The sequence below is a fragment of the Palaemon carinicauda genome, chromosome 2 (genome assembly GCF_036898095.1).
Source record: "Palaemon carinicauda isolate YSFRI2023 chromosome 2, ASM3689809v2, whole genome shotgun sequence".
Classification (NCBI taxonomy): Eukaryota; Metazoa; Arthropoda; class Malacostraca; order Decapoda; family Palaemonidae; genus Palaemon; species Palaemon carinicauda.
This window is the reverse complement of record NC_090726.1, coordinates 151,564,757-151,578,738: the sequence shown is the minus strand read 5'-3', so window position 1 is coordinate 151,578,738 and position 13,982 is coordinate 151,564,757. Positions and strand designations below refer to the sequence as shown.

At 47.1% G+C, this 13,982-nt stretch overlaps 1 protein-coding gene across 4 annotated transcripts in view; it reads right to left on the bottom strand.

The window, feature by feature from the left end:
- Positions 1-13,982, bottom strand: part of FAM21 (Family with sequence similarity 21) — a 245,453-nt gene that overhangs the window by 35,189 nt on the left and 196,282 nt on the right. For all 4 annotated transcript variants that reach the window (XM_068359354.1, XM_068359361.1, XM_068359367.1 and 1 more), the window contains one exon: positions 8,159-8,293. In XM_068359354.1, coding sequence (XP_068215455.1) covers positions 8,159-8,293 — 135 coding nt within the window. The remainder of the gene's footprint in view (positions 1-8,158; positions 8,294-13,982) is intronic.

Below are 13,982 nucleotides of genomic sequence, written 5' to 3'. Positions count from 1 at the left end.
ATGAATTCCCTCCCCTTTGCCAAGGACCCATTAGGAAGCGCGGGAAATCAAAGTTTTCGTCGGAGCTGCGGAGCTCAGATCGGTCTCTTTTGCCTAATCTCCCCAGCTCAAGTAAGTGGTCTCCAATTGTAGTCTCTCTCCCCCTTTTGTAACCAGGTCGGTTTCCCTATAGTTTTTGCAAGTGTTATGTGAGATTTGTATCTATGTATATTTAGTTGATCCTTGTGATTGGGGATCAGTGTTATTCATTAAATTACGTGAGAAAGCCTTGGTATGCCGTTTACCAAGGTATATTGCTGAAATTGTGTGTATTTTTTCTTGTTTAGAGTCCGATGTGGACTTAGTTTTTTTGGGAACACATGAGATTATTTCAAGTCATATATTTCATTTAGTATGCAGAGTAAATGTTTTGTTATGTTATTCCCTTTCTTAAATAATTATTTTTACAATAAAATTGTTAAAGTGTCGCTGTATTTTGTTGATTCCTGAAAGGTTTTGGGAGTCTTACCTCTTCAAGGTCTTGCTATCCACCCTTTAACATCAGGCTTAGAACTTAAAATATATTTGTCGAAGTGAAATTCACGACACATATGGTAACGAAAAATTATTTTATTCAATAAAATTTTAGAATTAATATGAAATAGGTAAATTTCAATAAAATGCAGTTAACAAACATAGACTAAAGACAATAGAAGACGTGGGTGTGGAATCTGAAAAGGAAGAACTTGCCATTACACACATAAGTTCCGAGGGAACTATGAAGTCTTTTAGAAAGTCTTATATACACTTCATGTCCGAAAACATGTGGCACACATGTTCTTGTCTATGTTACTTACCCTTTGTAGAAGAACAGTTCTTAGTGTCACCAGGTGGCACTTAAAATCACTATGTTTTGCACTAGGGTCAACACAGGCACCCGTTGAGTTAGAGTCCCGAATAACTCACTTTTCTGCGCAGCACTAAGCAGCAGGCTTTAACACACTACCTGCTGCTACCACATAACGCTTCAACTCGTGCACCTGCTTCGCATAGTGTTTGAAAAACGCTCATGAGGATTTCCAGCCTGTGAAAGATCAAAGACTTTCGAAATCCATTGCTTGGAAAAAATTTAGGGAAGAGGCGACTTTCCTGGGATCATGAACTGCGGGTGTACTGTCAGGATCCGCTCTGCGAATAAAGTAGGTGATCTTCGCCTTTAGTTGTTTGAGTGACAAATCAGATCCGATGTTTCTCCTTTAAAAAGCTGTCCTCCGCCAAAGTCTGAAGTTCTTCGAAGATAGACCTTTAGACTCTCCACTGGGCATAGAGAGACATCTTCCTTCAGGAGCAGATTCTCCAGGGGCCCCACCTTTTGGTGGGAAGTTCATTCTTAGCGAGAAACGTTGGGTCAGGGAAGAGCGTAAGTTCACCTGTCTTGGCAAACTGTATCTGGCCCTCTTCTCTAGATAAGGCCACTATTTCACTGACTTGGGCTCCCGAGGCGAGAGCAAAAAGGAAAATCACTTTTTGAGTCAAGTCTTTCAGAGGGCAAGACTCATTGTCTAGACTAGAGGCAAAATGGAGCACCTTATCAGCTTGTTAAAGATGTCGTTGGACAGGTCTATCTTGAAGGCGTAAAGTAATGGTCTTGTCAAGGCCAATTTGCAAGTGGAAATCGTGTTGGCTGCTAAGCCTTGTCCATGAAGGTGAATGAACAAGGACAGACAAAAGTCTATAGAGATTTCTGTAGGATTTTTAGCCTTGACGAAGGACACCCATTTCTTCCAGGATGACTCGTATTGCCTTCTGGTAGACTTTGTTTTGTATTCCTCTGGGAAGACTAAAAATTTCTTCGAGATCCCAAACCTCTTCTTCACGGCTAGGGAGAGAAAATCATGAGATGAAGGTCTCGGGTTTTCCTTGATGAAGCGAAGACAGTCGACTTCTGAACCTGCTGGAAGAGAACTGGGTCCGGCAGCGGGATCAGCTTGCGTTGTAACTCCAAGATTAGAGGGAACCAGTTGCTCCGGGGCCACTTGGGTGCCACTAGGGCTGCTGTTCCTTTGAAGGTTCTCAGCTTGGAGAGGACTTTCAGCAGAAGGTTGGGTGGAGGGAACAGGTAAATCTTGGACCATCTGTTCCAGTCCAGTGATATGGCGTCCACTGCTTCCGCACTGGGGTCCTCGTATGGGGCCACGTAAAGAGGAAGTTGCTTGCTGTCGCTCGTCGCGAAGAGGTCGATCTGCAGTTCCGGGACTTGATGGGAGATGAAGGAGAATGATTCTGCGTCTAGGGACCATTCCGACTCTATTGGGGTTGTCCTCGATAGAGCGTCCGCCGTCACATTGCGGAATCCTTGTAGGTGAACTGCTGAGAAGTGCCATCTCTCCTTGTCCGCTAGGCGGTAGATGGGCAGTAACACTTGGTTGAGTTGGGGCGATCTTGAGCCCTGACGGTTGAGACATCTGACCACAACGGCGCTGTCCAGAGTTAGACGGATGTGGATCGAGGGACATGGAGACAGTTTCTTCAGAGGGAGAAGAACCGCCATGGCCTCCAAGATGTTGGTGTGAAATGTCTTGAATAGGGGAGACCATGTTCCTTGAACTTGTCGCTGATGGCATCCGTGTGGATAATGACCGACGGAGGTGGTGGCTAAAGAGGAACTGATCATCTCAGGTTCTTTGCCTCCGACCATGGCTTTAGGAGTGAGCGAAGCCTGGTTGGCAGAGATCTCTTCGAGTGATAGACGCGTATCTTCTCCAGACTCCCGATGCATCTTTTAGCTGTGCTCGTAGCACTGGGTCTGTCACTGAGGCAAACTGGAGGGAGCCGAGCACCTGTTCCTGTTGTCGTCTTGAAATCCGTTTGGATTTTAGGAGTCTCTTGACAGATCCCGCTATTTTTTCCTTCCTTTTCTTCAGAGGGATGGAAAGACGGTGTGACTGAAGGTTCCAATGGATTCCCAGCCATTGGAACTTCTGAGCTGGAGACAGTCGAGACTTTTTGGTGTTGATTTTGAAACCCAGATGTTCCAGGAACTGGGTCACCTGAAACCCAGATGTTCCAGGAACTGGGTCACCTTTCTGGAAGCATACGAGCATTCTTCTGAGGATGCTGCCCAAACCAGCTAGTTATCTAGGTAAGCCATCACCTGGACACCTTGTAGGCGTAGCTGTTGGACGATCGTGTCTGCGAGCTTCGTGAAGATTCTTGGAGCTATATTGAGTCCGAAGGGCATGGCCCTGAAAGCGTACAGCCTTCTTTGAAGCTTGAATCCTAGGTAGGATGAAGCCTCGTGATTCATTAGAATGTGCCAGTAGGCGTCCGCCAAGTCTATTGAGACTGTGTAAGCCTTGTGAGGTAGTAGGGCTCTTATATGTTGAAGAGTCAGCATCTTGAATTTGTTGTTCGCTATGAACTTGTTGAGAGGGGACAAGTCCAGAATGAGCCGGAGTTTGTCGGAGTCCTTCTTGGGCACAAAGAATAGTCTTCCCTGGAACCTGGTGGACTGTACCCTCTTGATCACCTTCTTGTTCAAGAGTTCTAGGACGTATTCTTCCAGGACGGGGGTGGAGTGTTGGAAGAATTGGTAGGAGGTTGGAGGTGGTGTTACCCAGCTCCACCCTAGTCCCTTCTTGATGATGCTGTGAGCCCAAGGATCGAAGGTCCAACGATCCTGAAAGTGGGGGAGTCTTCCTCCCACCGGAATCATTTCATTGCTTCTGGTTTCCCGAGGATTTTTCACCTCGGCCGCCTGCTCCCTTCCCTCCTCAGCCTCTAGATGGACGTCGAGAGGAGTCTTTGCCGAAGCCTCTACCTTTGGGAAGAAAGGTAGTAGACTGTCTTTCTTAGGCTGGTGTGAAGACTGGTGACTGAGCCACCACTGGCTGAGGGACCAACTGAAAGGTCTGTTGTGGCTGAGCCACCAACTGGGGAGTAGCGGGTGCCGGAAACTGGCGTTTAGCCTGGCGCTGCTGGGGTCGGGGCTTGTTTGACTTCTTAGGTTGGGGGCCCTCATCCTGAGAAGATTTCCTCTTTCGTGCCATGCCCCACTTGTTGAGAAGGTTCCGGTTCTCGGTGGTGGCTCTGTCAACGATCTCTTTCACGAGGTCGTTAGGAAAGAGATATTTGCCCAAAATGTTGGAGGAAATCAGTTTCCGGGATTCGTGCTTGACGGTGGCATCCGCAAACACAAATTCTCTACAGGCTCTCCTAGCCTTGATGAAGCTGTATATGTCCTTCGTCAAGGTGGCAAGGTGGGGCATCGCGGGAACCATGTAGAAGCCTGGGACCCGAATGTCCCCGGCCATTGTCTCAAGCTGCACTTGATGAGATAGAGAGGCGGCTAGCCTCTCTTTTGTGTCTTGCTCCCGACGCAGAAGGTACTCGGTGAGCTTGGGGAGGTTCTCGTTAAAGTGACGTCCCGCGACGTCAGCCTCCAACTTTCCTACCGAGAAAGTTAACTGGACGTCTTTCCAGATTTTGTCGTCGGGAGGGAGGGCGAGGGAGAGAGGCCTACGTTCCTCCAATGTAGGGCAGGGTTTTTCTTCCTCCACCGCCTTCAGCACTGCCAGCAGGAACTTCTCGGCGAAAGGGAAGTCCATGGTGGTAGGAGCAAGAAAGGATGGGGTGTTTCTTGCTTAGAGCCGGCACCTTGGAGTTGGTGTAGCCCCTGCTCTTGAGGCAGTTAGCTAGAAGAGCTTGAGCCTCAGCGTAGTCGAAGACAATGACCTCCTTAGGCTCGGTCTCCTCCTTGGAGACTGGCTCGGACTTGAGACGGATGTAACAGTCCAGGTAGGCTTCAAAACTAGGCCAGAACTCCACCTCTTCAAGGGGGACGGCGCCTAGTTTATCATTAACAAAGATACATTCGCTCGTGATGGGCATGTGTTCTGCATGCCTCCAGGGGTTGGTCACTGAGCAGGGGGGAAGATCCTTGATACTGATCTTCTTCAGTGTCTGTTTCGACAGACGGAGGATCTCCCTCTTAAGGTCCGCATGTCCTTGACGGAACCTCTCATCCAGGAGTGCCACCAAGGCTTGGAGGCTATCCTGGGTGTCCACCACTGCAGGTACTGGAGCGGCGGAGGTAAAGGGGATGGGTTCCAATACTGCAACGGAAGAAACAGAGGGGGCGCGGGCGATCTCGCCCTCGGAGTCGGGAGTCTCCACATGCTCCTCCTCTTCTTGACCCTCGACCATCAGGGTCCTTTCGGTAGTGTCCGACACATCCGACATCCTCTCCACTTCGTCGAGATGACAGTCTTGGAGAGCGTCCACAACGTCCTGTTCAATCGTCAGTTGGACGCAGGGGATCTCAGGCTTGGGAATGACAGCATCTGCAGGTGCCTTAGGAAAGAGCAAGGCTCTCATCTTCTCATTTGGGAGATAGGGCCCCGTGGCATTCTTTTGGAAACCACGCACCCATTTGTGCAGTTTTTCTCGGGCGATGTCCCTGGCCTCCGCTGACGGGGGGTTGTCGAACGCCTCACTGAGCAGGTTCTTGCAGACGGTACAGACCTGCGGATCCCAATACTGAAGATTCCCTTGGGAGATGGAACAGCTGGCATGGGTTCGGCACGCCAGGTGGCCGTAGAAATCAGGGCGGCGAACGCTGCAGAAGGCACTCTCACACCGTAGGTTCTCCTCCTGTAAAAGAAAGGGGCACATGAGTCTGTGGAAGTCAATAACAGTCATGACTTAAAGTAATCTTAGATTAGTATTAAAGTTATAAAAAACTTATAAGATTCCTTTTCACGTGTAAGCTTAGGATAGGTAAGCTGGAAAGGAGGCAGGAAAGACACATACTTGTGCATCCCGCCCAGTGAATTGCCGTGACCCCACACCATAACTAATTCTAAGGGCTCCTCATGAGCCTTGATAGGAGGAAGAAACATCCACATTGGATGAGCAAAGCTTAGACTTCTTCCGGGGAATTAGATACAGTGAGAGGGGGGGAACTGAATTCATTCAGTATAGAAGAAAAAGGGAGAAAGCGAATTCTCCCTATTCAGGTTAGGTCTCGGCAAGGGACTGCGCATGGATGCACAGTGTGTGCTGGAAGAATTTACTGCACAACTATACACAATAGTTTTCAGTCTAGGGTATGTACTATACCATAGATGTACTGGCTATCGTCTATAGCTGTAAATAGTCACTGCCGGCACTGGGTCGGCAGGGGGAGAAGTGACTGTCCACTGCAGATATGATTAGGTGGCGCCGGCAGCGTGACGGCATGCCGGAAGCACGTCGGGCGTCGGCAAATCTCCATCAAGGGGAAACCCTTCCAAGCCATCAGTCTATGTGGCAGAGAGAGGGCGACACCTCTATGTGATGGCAGATCGCCGGCAAGTCGGCGGCCCTCGGCAGCCGGCAAGCGACTGGCGAAGGTATTCCAACACTGACGTCAATCAATGAGACAGAGAGGATACCAGGAGACACTGATGGCTGTCGCTGGCAGTGTGGAGGCGGCAGTGGACCGGCACTGATAGAGAGAGAGATAGGATAGGAGGAGAGAGAGGGAAGGGTAGTGCTCAATACCCACACCTCGTCTTCCTCCGGAAGGAGTGTTCAAATGAAAGGGAGAGGGTAGCAACCTTTCATCCAGTCGCAACCGAGCCAGCAGCCGGCTCGAGTTGCAGGTGGCGGCCCAAGGGAGGACCGAAGAACACTCTAAGATAGAGAGGTCTTCCGCCGGCAGACCGACCTGACGTATGCTAACCCATAGTTCGACTTTATATGGGAAGCATAGCAGTCCGGGCTAACCAGAGAAAGGACCAAGCCGAACCGACAACCCACTGGCACGCGGGGGAGTTGTAGGACGGCGGACAGAGGTGTGATGGCTAGGCCAACACAAAAGGACAGAGGGGAGAGGGGTGAGGGTCCTGAGGAGGAGTGTAGGAGGAGGCGTAGCCCCCACCGGCACTCCCAGGGGGGGATTCTGTTCAGGGCTAGCACTATCCAGGTGTAGGAAGAATTCATTCTCCAGCCTGGGGTAGGTTAGCACAAAGAAGGTACAGCACCAGTGTACTGTCCTAAACTATAAAGAAACAGAATCCCCTTGGACTGCCTAACCTAGGCTAGGGGAGCAAGTCCCCCAAACTAGGAAAGACAGGGGTAGGACAAGTCACTTGACCACAGGGAGGAAGGGTCTTAACCCAACCAGGTGTGGACTAGGGGGAAGGGCAGAGGCCCCCCCCCCCTTCACCCGCCAGCAGGGACCAGAAGGAGAGTACATTCTTCCCTCCTGACATAGGCATGGATGGGAGGGGAAGCAAAGGCTCAGCCTTGCAGACCTCCATTCAGAATGAGGGTTCATATGGAAGGGGGAATTATATTCGGGCTTCCATCCAACCATAGCCCCGTCAGTATCAGCTGGTGGGGCCATGGAAGGCAGTCCAAGGGAGCACTGAAGAGCACTCGATAGGATAGGGGGATCCCTGCCGGCAGCCGACTCAGTCGATGACTGACAGAGAACCCGAGCCAATCCCACAATCTACCCACAGGGTCGATTGTAGAATGATGGCCAAGAAAAGGAATGGCGTTGCGGTAGTAGTAGGGATGGAGGTCCATCAGGTACCTAGAACGGCAGCCCCTTCTTTTGCCACTCTTCCCCCTTACATCAAAAAGTTAAATCTATTTGGGGTGAAGATTGTTATGTGCCATATCTAGAATACATCCCCTGATATTATGCGATATCCTTTATTGGATACTCGCGCCAGGAGTTAGAATCCTGGAGACCTTCGGTTTAATTCTCTGGGAATATCACTGTAGCAAATATCCCTTAGAAAGCTACCTAAAGGAACCTTCCATCAGGACGACATGGCACTTTCACCCAAAAATAGATTTTTCACTTTGCTCAAAATCCATTACATATATATATATATATATATATATATATATATATATATATATATATATATATATATCTATTTATATGTATGCATATTATATTTATATATATATATATATATATATATATATATATATATATATATATATATATATATATATATATGTATGCATATTATATATATATATATATATATATATATATATATGTATGCATATTATATATATATATATATATATATATATATATATATATATATATATATATATATATATATATCTATATATATATATATATAAACTATTTTTTCACAATAAGACATACCATAGAGAGCAGGAGTCTGAGAGGCGAAAAGTTCTCCTTCATCTTCTCCATCACTAGAAAACACACCTGAAGATGCCTTAGGAGTTGGAGGTTGGGGTGGTAGCAGTAGCTTGTTACTTGAGTTACTGACACGAGCTATTGATGGTTGTGAGAAGAAAGTAGCCATGAACACAGTTTTCAGCATAAAATTGGTTATTAATTACACAAACATTAACATTAGAAATTTATTTCTTAAAAATTTCTAAACATCATTTAACAAATCTTATTTTTATCTTTTGTGAACTTCTTACAAGAGAAGACTCATTCAAGGTGATAATTTTCTGTGGTTTCGTCAATTCTGTCATATTAACCCTTCTACCCCCAATGGACGTACTGGTACGTTTCACAAAACTCATCCCTTAACCCCCATGGACGTACCGGTACATCCTTGCAAAAAACTGCTATTTGCATTATTTTGCATATTTTTGATAACTTTATGAGAAACTTCCAGCATTTTCCAAAATAATGAGACCAACCTGACCTCTCTATGACAAAAATTAAGGCTGTCAGCGGAATCTAAAAAAAAAAAATATTGCAAAATGTGCCTGAAAAAGAAAAATGCCTGGGGGTTAAGGGTTGGAAAGTTCCAAATAGCCTCGGGGGTAAAAGGGTTAAAGAAACAATGTTTGCATTTATTCATCATAAACATTCCATTAAAAATATAAAGAATATGAATAACAGTGTGTAGATACAATTACGATATTAAATTTCACAAAAAAGATACTCAAACATTTAAAGCATCATACTACATCACAAATGTTATCAATGTAATAGCTGATGACTGCTAATATATTCATAATATTTCATAAGTGCAGCTTAAAGATTTGCTTTTACTGGGTATATTACAGATACCTCAAAGATCAAACATAATTCATTCCTAACAGTGTTCAAATACTGAATCCATTTTCCCCATAAGACTGAATGGAAGTAGCTTTTAAGTCAGATTGAAAGAGACCTCTTTTATTCTGAAATAGGATAAATTTGGAAACAATTTGTATTTTCTTAACGATACAAACCTGTAGTTATTTATAGGGGGTATTACTTTCGGCAAAGGTGAAAGACATGCCATAAGACTTAGCGAGGGTTAACCATCCACCCGCTAGTTAGCGGGAGTGAGGCTGGGTAGTTGTTACCCCGCTCACTCACACACCTGGGGTGAGAACCCACTTTGCTTGGAGGTAGGACTTCATGGGGGATAGGTGCTGGCGAGCCAATTTATATAAACAGTTACAGGTTTGCATTGTTAAGAAAAATACAAATTACTTCCAGATTTGTCATTTGTTCTGTCACTAAATGCAAACCAATGCTATTTATTGGGGATGACTTTCCCTTAAGTAGGGTGGAAGTCTGTGTCACCTGGTTTTTTGGCTTTGACCTGGAGTTTTCCCCTTTATGTTCTCTGCACATAACTGGTGGAAACTCAACACCTCGCTAAAAACTGGATAACACACGATCTGCAGCCTACACAAGCTGTGCGCTCGTGATACTAGCAATGTGACTGTCTAGGTAAGAGTTCTTCCAAATCACAGGGTTTTTCATAGGGTACCAAGACATTATCCAATAGCCCCTTTGTTAGGGTATGAGGACGCAACAAGTATTGAAACAATACTAGATTACATATGGGAAAATGGTTTACCTGCAGATAGATGAGGTCAGATTTGCATAGAACCCTAGGTGCTGATTCCCCAAGAGGGGAAAATGAAGAAAAGAAAGAGCCAGTCACTCTTAAAACATTCATACCATACTAATCCGGGGTAACTTTTGCCCTCATCCCTCTGCTACTTGTCCATCAAGGAACTTAAGGTGTCTAAACCACTTGCTGTGTAGCCACCACGGGACCAATGGAAAGTTTCCATGTTCCTGTGGGATATGTCTTGCATGTAATGGGCGGTTAAGGTTGTCTGACGCTTCCACACGCCCACTTGTAGTACCTGCGCCACAGAGTAGTTCCATTTGATGACAGGGACATTGCAATTCCCCTGATGTCAAGAGCTCTGGGTCGTCGTGTTGGAGTAGGATCAGGATTCAGAGCCTGGTTGATGACCCTGTGAATCCAAGCAGAGATGGTGTTCGACACAGAATGCTGACACTCGGGGGCCAACTGCTGATATTCTTTTGAGGTAATACCTCAAACTCCTTACTGGGCATAGTAACACTTGATTTGGGTCATCTATTATACTACAAAGACTCAATCCGGATGAAACCAAATCTAGGATCTGTTACCCCCGGATTTTGAGTCTTCATAATAAACTCATAGACGAAGCTGAGAATTACATCTCCCCATCCCCTTGAATGAGTGATGTCATAAGAAAGACCCTGCAGTTAACTAACTCTTTTGTCCTAAGCCAAGGGGCGAGTGAGAACACCTTCTTCAGAGTGAGGTAGTGATTGGTTGCCTGGCATAATGGTTCTTAGGGGGAACCCTTCAGAGATTTAATCCAAACCATGTTCCAAGGAGGAGGTCTAACTTCCGACTGGGGACAGATAAGCTCATAGCTTTGTGTGAAGAAAGAAAGTTCTAACAGTGACCTTTTACTGCCGAAACTTAGAGAAGCATTTCCTCCCAAAAGTGCACAAGGAACTTTGTTATTATTGGAATAGTAGCATCAAGGGGAGAGATACCCCTTCCACGACACCAACTACAGAAGACAGTCCACTCAGCCTGGTAGAATGAAGCTGAAGATCATCAAAGGTATCCAGCCATCTGTTTCGCAACTTGATGCGAAAATCCTCTCTGAGTGAAGAGATGCTGGATAGTCTCCACGTTGCTACGACTTTGTGGAAGATGTTCACATGTGGCTGTTCGAGTAAATCGTGTCGTGGAGGGAGTTCTCTTGGGAGCTCTGTTAGGAGCTATGTGATGCCATAGTCACCGAGAGATTGTCAGATGCTCTGGTCTTGTTGAGTACTTTTCTCATCAGACAGAACGGGGGAAGGCGTAAATGTAGATGTTGTCCCACCATTGTAGGAAAGCATCTTGCCAGAGAGCCTGGGGTCCGAGACTGGGGAGCAGTAAAGTGGAAGCCTGAAATTCAGGGATGTCGTGAATAAGTCCACAGTTGGGGAACCACAGTCAGGACTTTATTGGCTACTGGATGATTCAAAGACCACTCGGAGCCCACTATCCGAGTCGCTCTGCTCAGATTGTCCACGAGCACATTACTTTTGCCTGGAATGAAGCCGGCCGATAGGAACACCGAGTTGTCTTCTGCCCATCTCAATATCTCTGCTGCTAGATGGGATAGGGGCTGCGAAAAGGTACCGCCTCGTTTGTTAATGTAAGCCACTACTGTGGTGTTGTTGCTCATCAACATCACAGAGTGGCTCGCCAGAAACTGCTGGAGGGCTAGGAAGGCTGCCCCCATCTCTTAAGAGATTTATGTGCTAGTACTCTTTGGACTATGACCATAGTCCTGAGGCCATGTGGTGCAGCATGAGGGGCCCCCAACCTTTTTTTGATGCATCTGAAAAGAGCACCAAATCTAGGGGGAGGACGAAAAGGTCGACATCCCTGTGAAGGTTCTCATCTGTCACCCCCCATCTGGTGTCTATCTGCTCTTCTAGTCCTTTGGGAACTAAAATGTCAAGGGAATCACTGGACTGCTTCCATCTGGACTTCAGCCGCCATTGCAGAGATCAGATTCTGAGGCGGCCATTGGGAACTAGACGGGCCAGTGATGCTAGGTGACCCATAGACAATCATTGCTGGGCTGGGATATATTCTCGTCTGTGGAGTGGTCTTGTTACCTTCCTCAGCCTCACTACCCTGTCATCTGATGGGAAGATTTTCTACTGATCGGTGTCGATGATCATACCTAAGAATAGCTAGCAGCTTTGAGAGAGAAGTAATGACAACTTCTTGAGATTTACTATGATACCCAGATCTTGGAAAAACTCTGGAAGTTTGTCTTGGTGCTCAAGAAGGGTTGCCACCGACTCTGCTAGAATCAGCCAGTCGCCCAGATATCTTAGGAGACGGATGCCGATTCTGTGACCCCGTGATGATACATACATACATATACCAAAGGCACTTCCCCCAATTTTGGGGGGTAGCCGACAACAACAAGAAACAAAACAAAAAAGGGACCTCTACTCTCTACGTTCCTCCAGCCTAACCAGGGACTCAGCCGAGTTCAGCTGGTACTGCTAGGGTGCCACAGCCCAACCTCCCACATTTCCACCACAGATGAAGCTTCATACTGCTGAGTCCCCTACTTGATGTAATGCCCGTGATGATACTATGGTAAAAACTCTCATGAAGATCTGAGGTGCTGTGGAAAGACCGAAGCACAGCACCTTGAACTGGTATTTCTTTTGTTGAGTATGATCCTTACATACTTCCTTGAAGACAGATGGATTGGGATCTGGAAGTATGCGCCCTTGAGATCCAGTGTACACAATAAGTCCTGCGGTCATACTGCTTGCCTGACCGTGTCTGCCAACTCTATGATGAACGCAGTTTGTTTGACAAACTTGTTCAGATCTGAGAGATTGATGACTGGTCTCCAGCCTCCAAACACCTTTTTCACAAGAAAGAATCAACGGAAGAATCCTACGAGTCGTCGAGAACCTCCTGGAGAGCCCCCTTCTCCAACATGGTCTGGACTTCGGCCCGAGGGCTAACTCCTTTGCGGATCCCTTCCAGAGGAGCTTGATGGAACTAGATCTTTGGTCAGTGGAGGGAGAGACTGAATGAACAGGAGGCTATACTCTGAAAAAATCATGGAGACTGTCCAGGGTTCGGCCCCGAGCTGCAGCCACCTCTGCCAGGGACGTTGTAAGCATCTCCCCACTGGTGGACAAGTGGGAGGATTGCTTGTCCTAGCGGCTGCAGCCTCAGCCGCCCCCTCTAGAGCTCTTGCCTCCACGTGAGGACTTGGAGACCTTTCTCTCTTTTGCTGGAAAGGGCTTCTTCGACACCTTACTCATTGTCATCGCAACTGCTGTCCTATTTGTTGGCAGTTTCAGTGGTTGCTGTTGTATCTTCTGTGGCGGAGGAGGTCTATAGGGACGAGATGTCAAAGCCCTAAGTAGGAGGGATCCTGGTTGGACTTCATCTCTCCACCGTATGCTCGACGTAGTCCGGCCTGAACAGAGAGGAACAGTTCAGCGTTCCTCAGTCTCGTTACTTCATTCTGTGGGACCTACCAATGGAATATTCCTATTACAGAGTCCTTTGCCAAAGGATCGTGTTAGCCCACAAGTTCACAAATTGGTGGGAGAGAAACTCAATGATTTGAGTTTTGAGTCTCTCAGAGACCCTTCTGGTAAGAGCCTCTAAGGTGTGGTAGAGAGGCAATGCTGGAAAGGGCTTGGAGGCCTCATAATACTTACTCTACTGCACAAAAGGTGGCAGCAGCAGCTTAGGGGAGGAGCCCAGTCGGAGGGAGCTGTGGGAGCCAGCGATCTGGGAGAATGCCTTCCGACAGGCACTTGTCAGACCCTTAGACCAAGGCAAGGCTGCACTGGTCTTGGGGTCTTCTGGGTGCGATTGACATGGTCTAGGACCGTGTCTTTGCCTTCCCGAGGGGTTACCTGAGGGGTTACACACTGATGGCCCTCATGAAGACCAAGACTTCCCAGGAGACATGCTCCAATTCCCTCTCCTCTGCCTCCAATAGCTTAGGACTAGCAGCTCTCGGGAGATGACCGTCATCATTATCTTAGTCATCCACCCACGAGATCTCCTCTTGGGGTGGGTCGAGCTTGTCCCTTACAGGATGGGCGTCGATTGCTGATGACCCTGTAAAGATCGTTGAGAATCGTTTAGGCTTCTCTTGTGTAG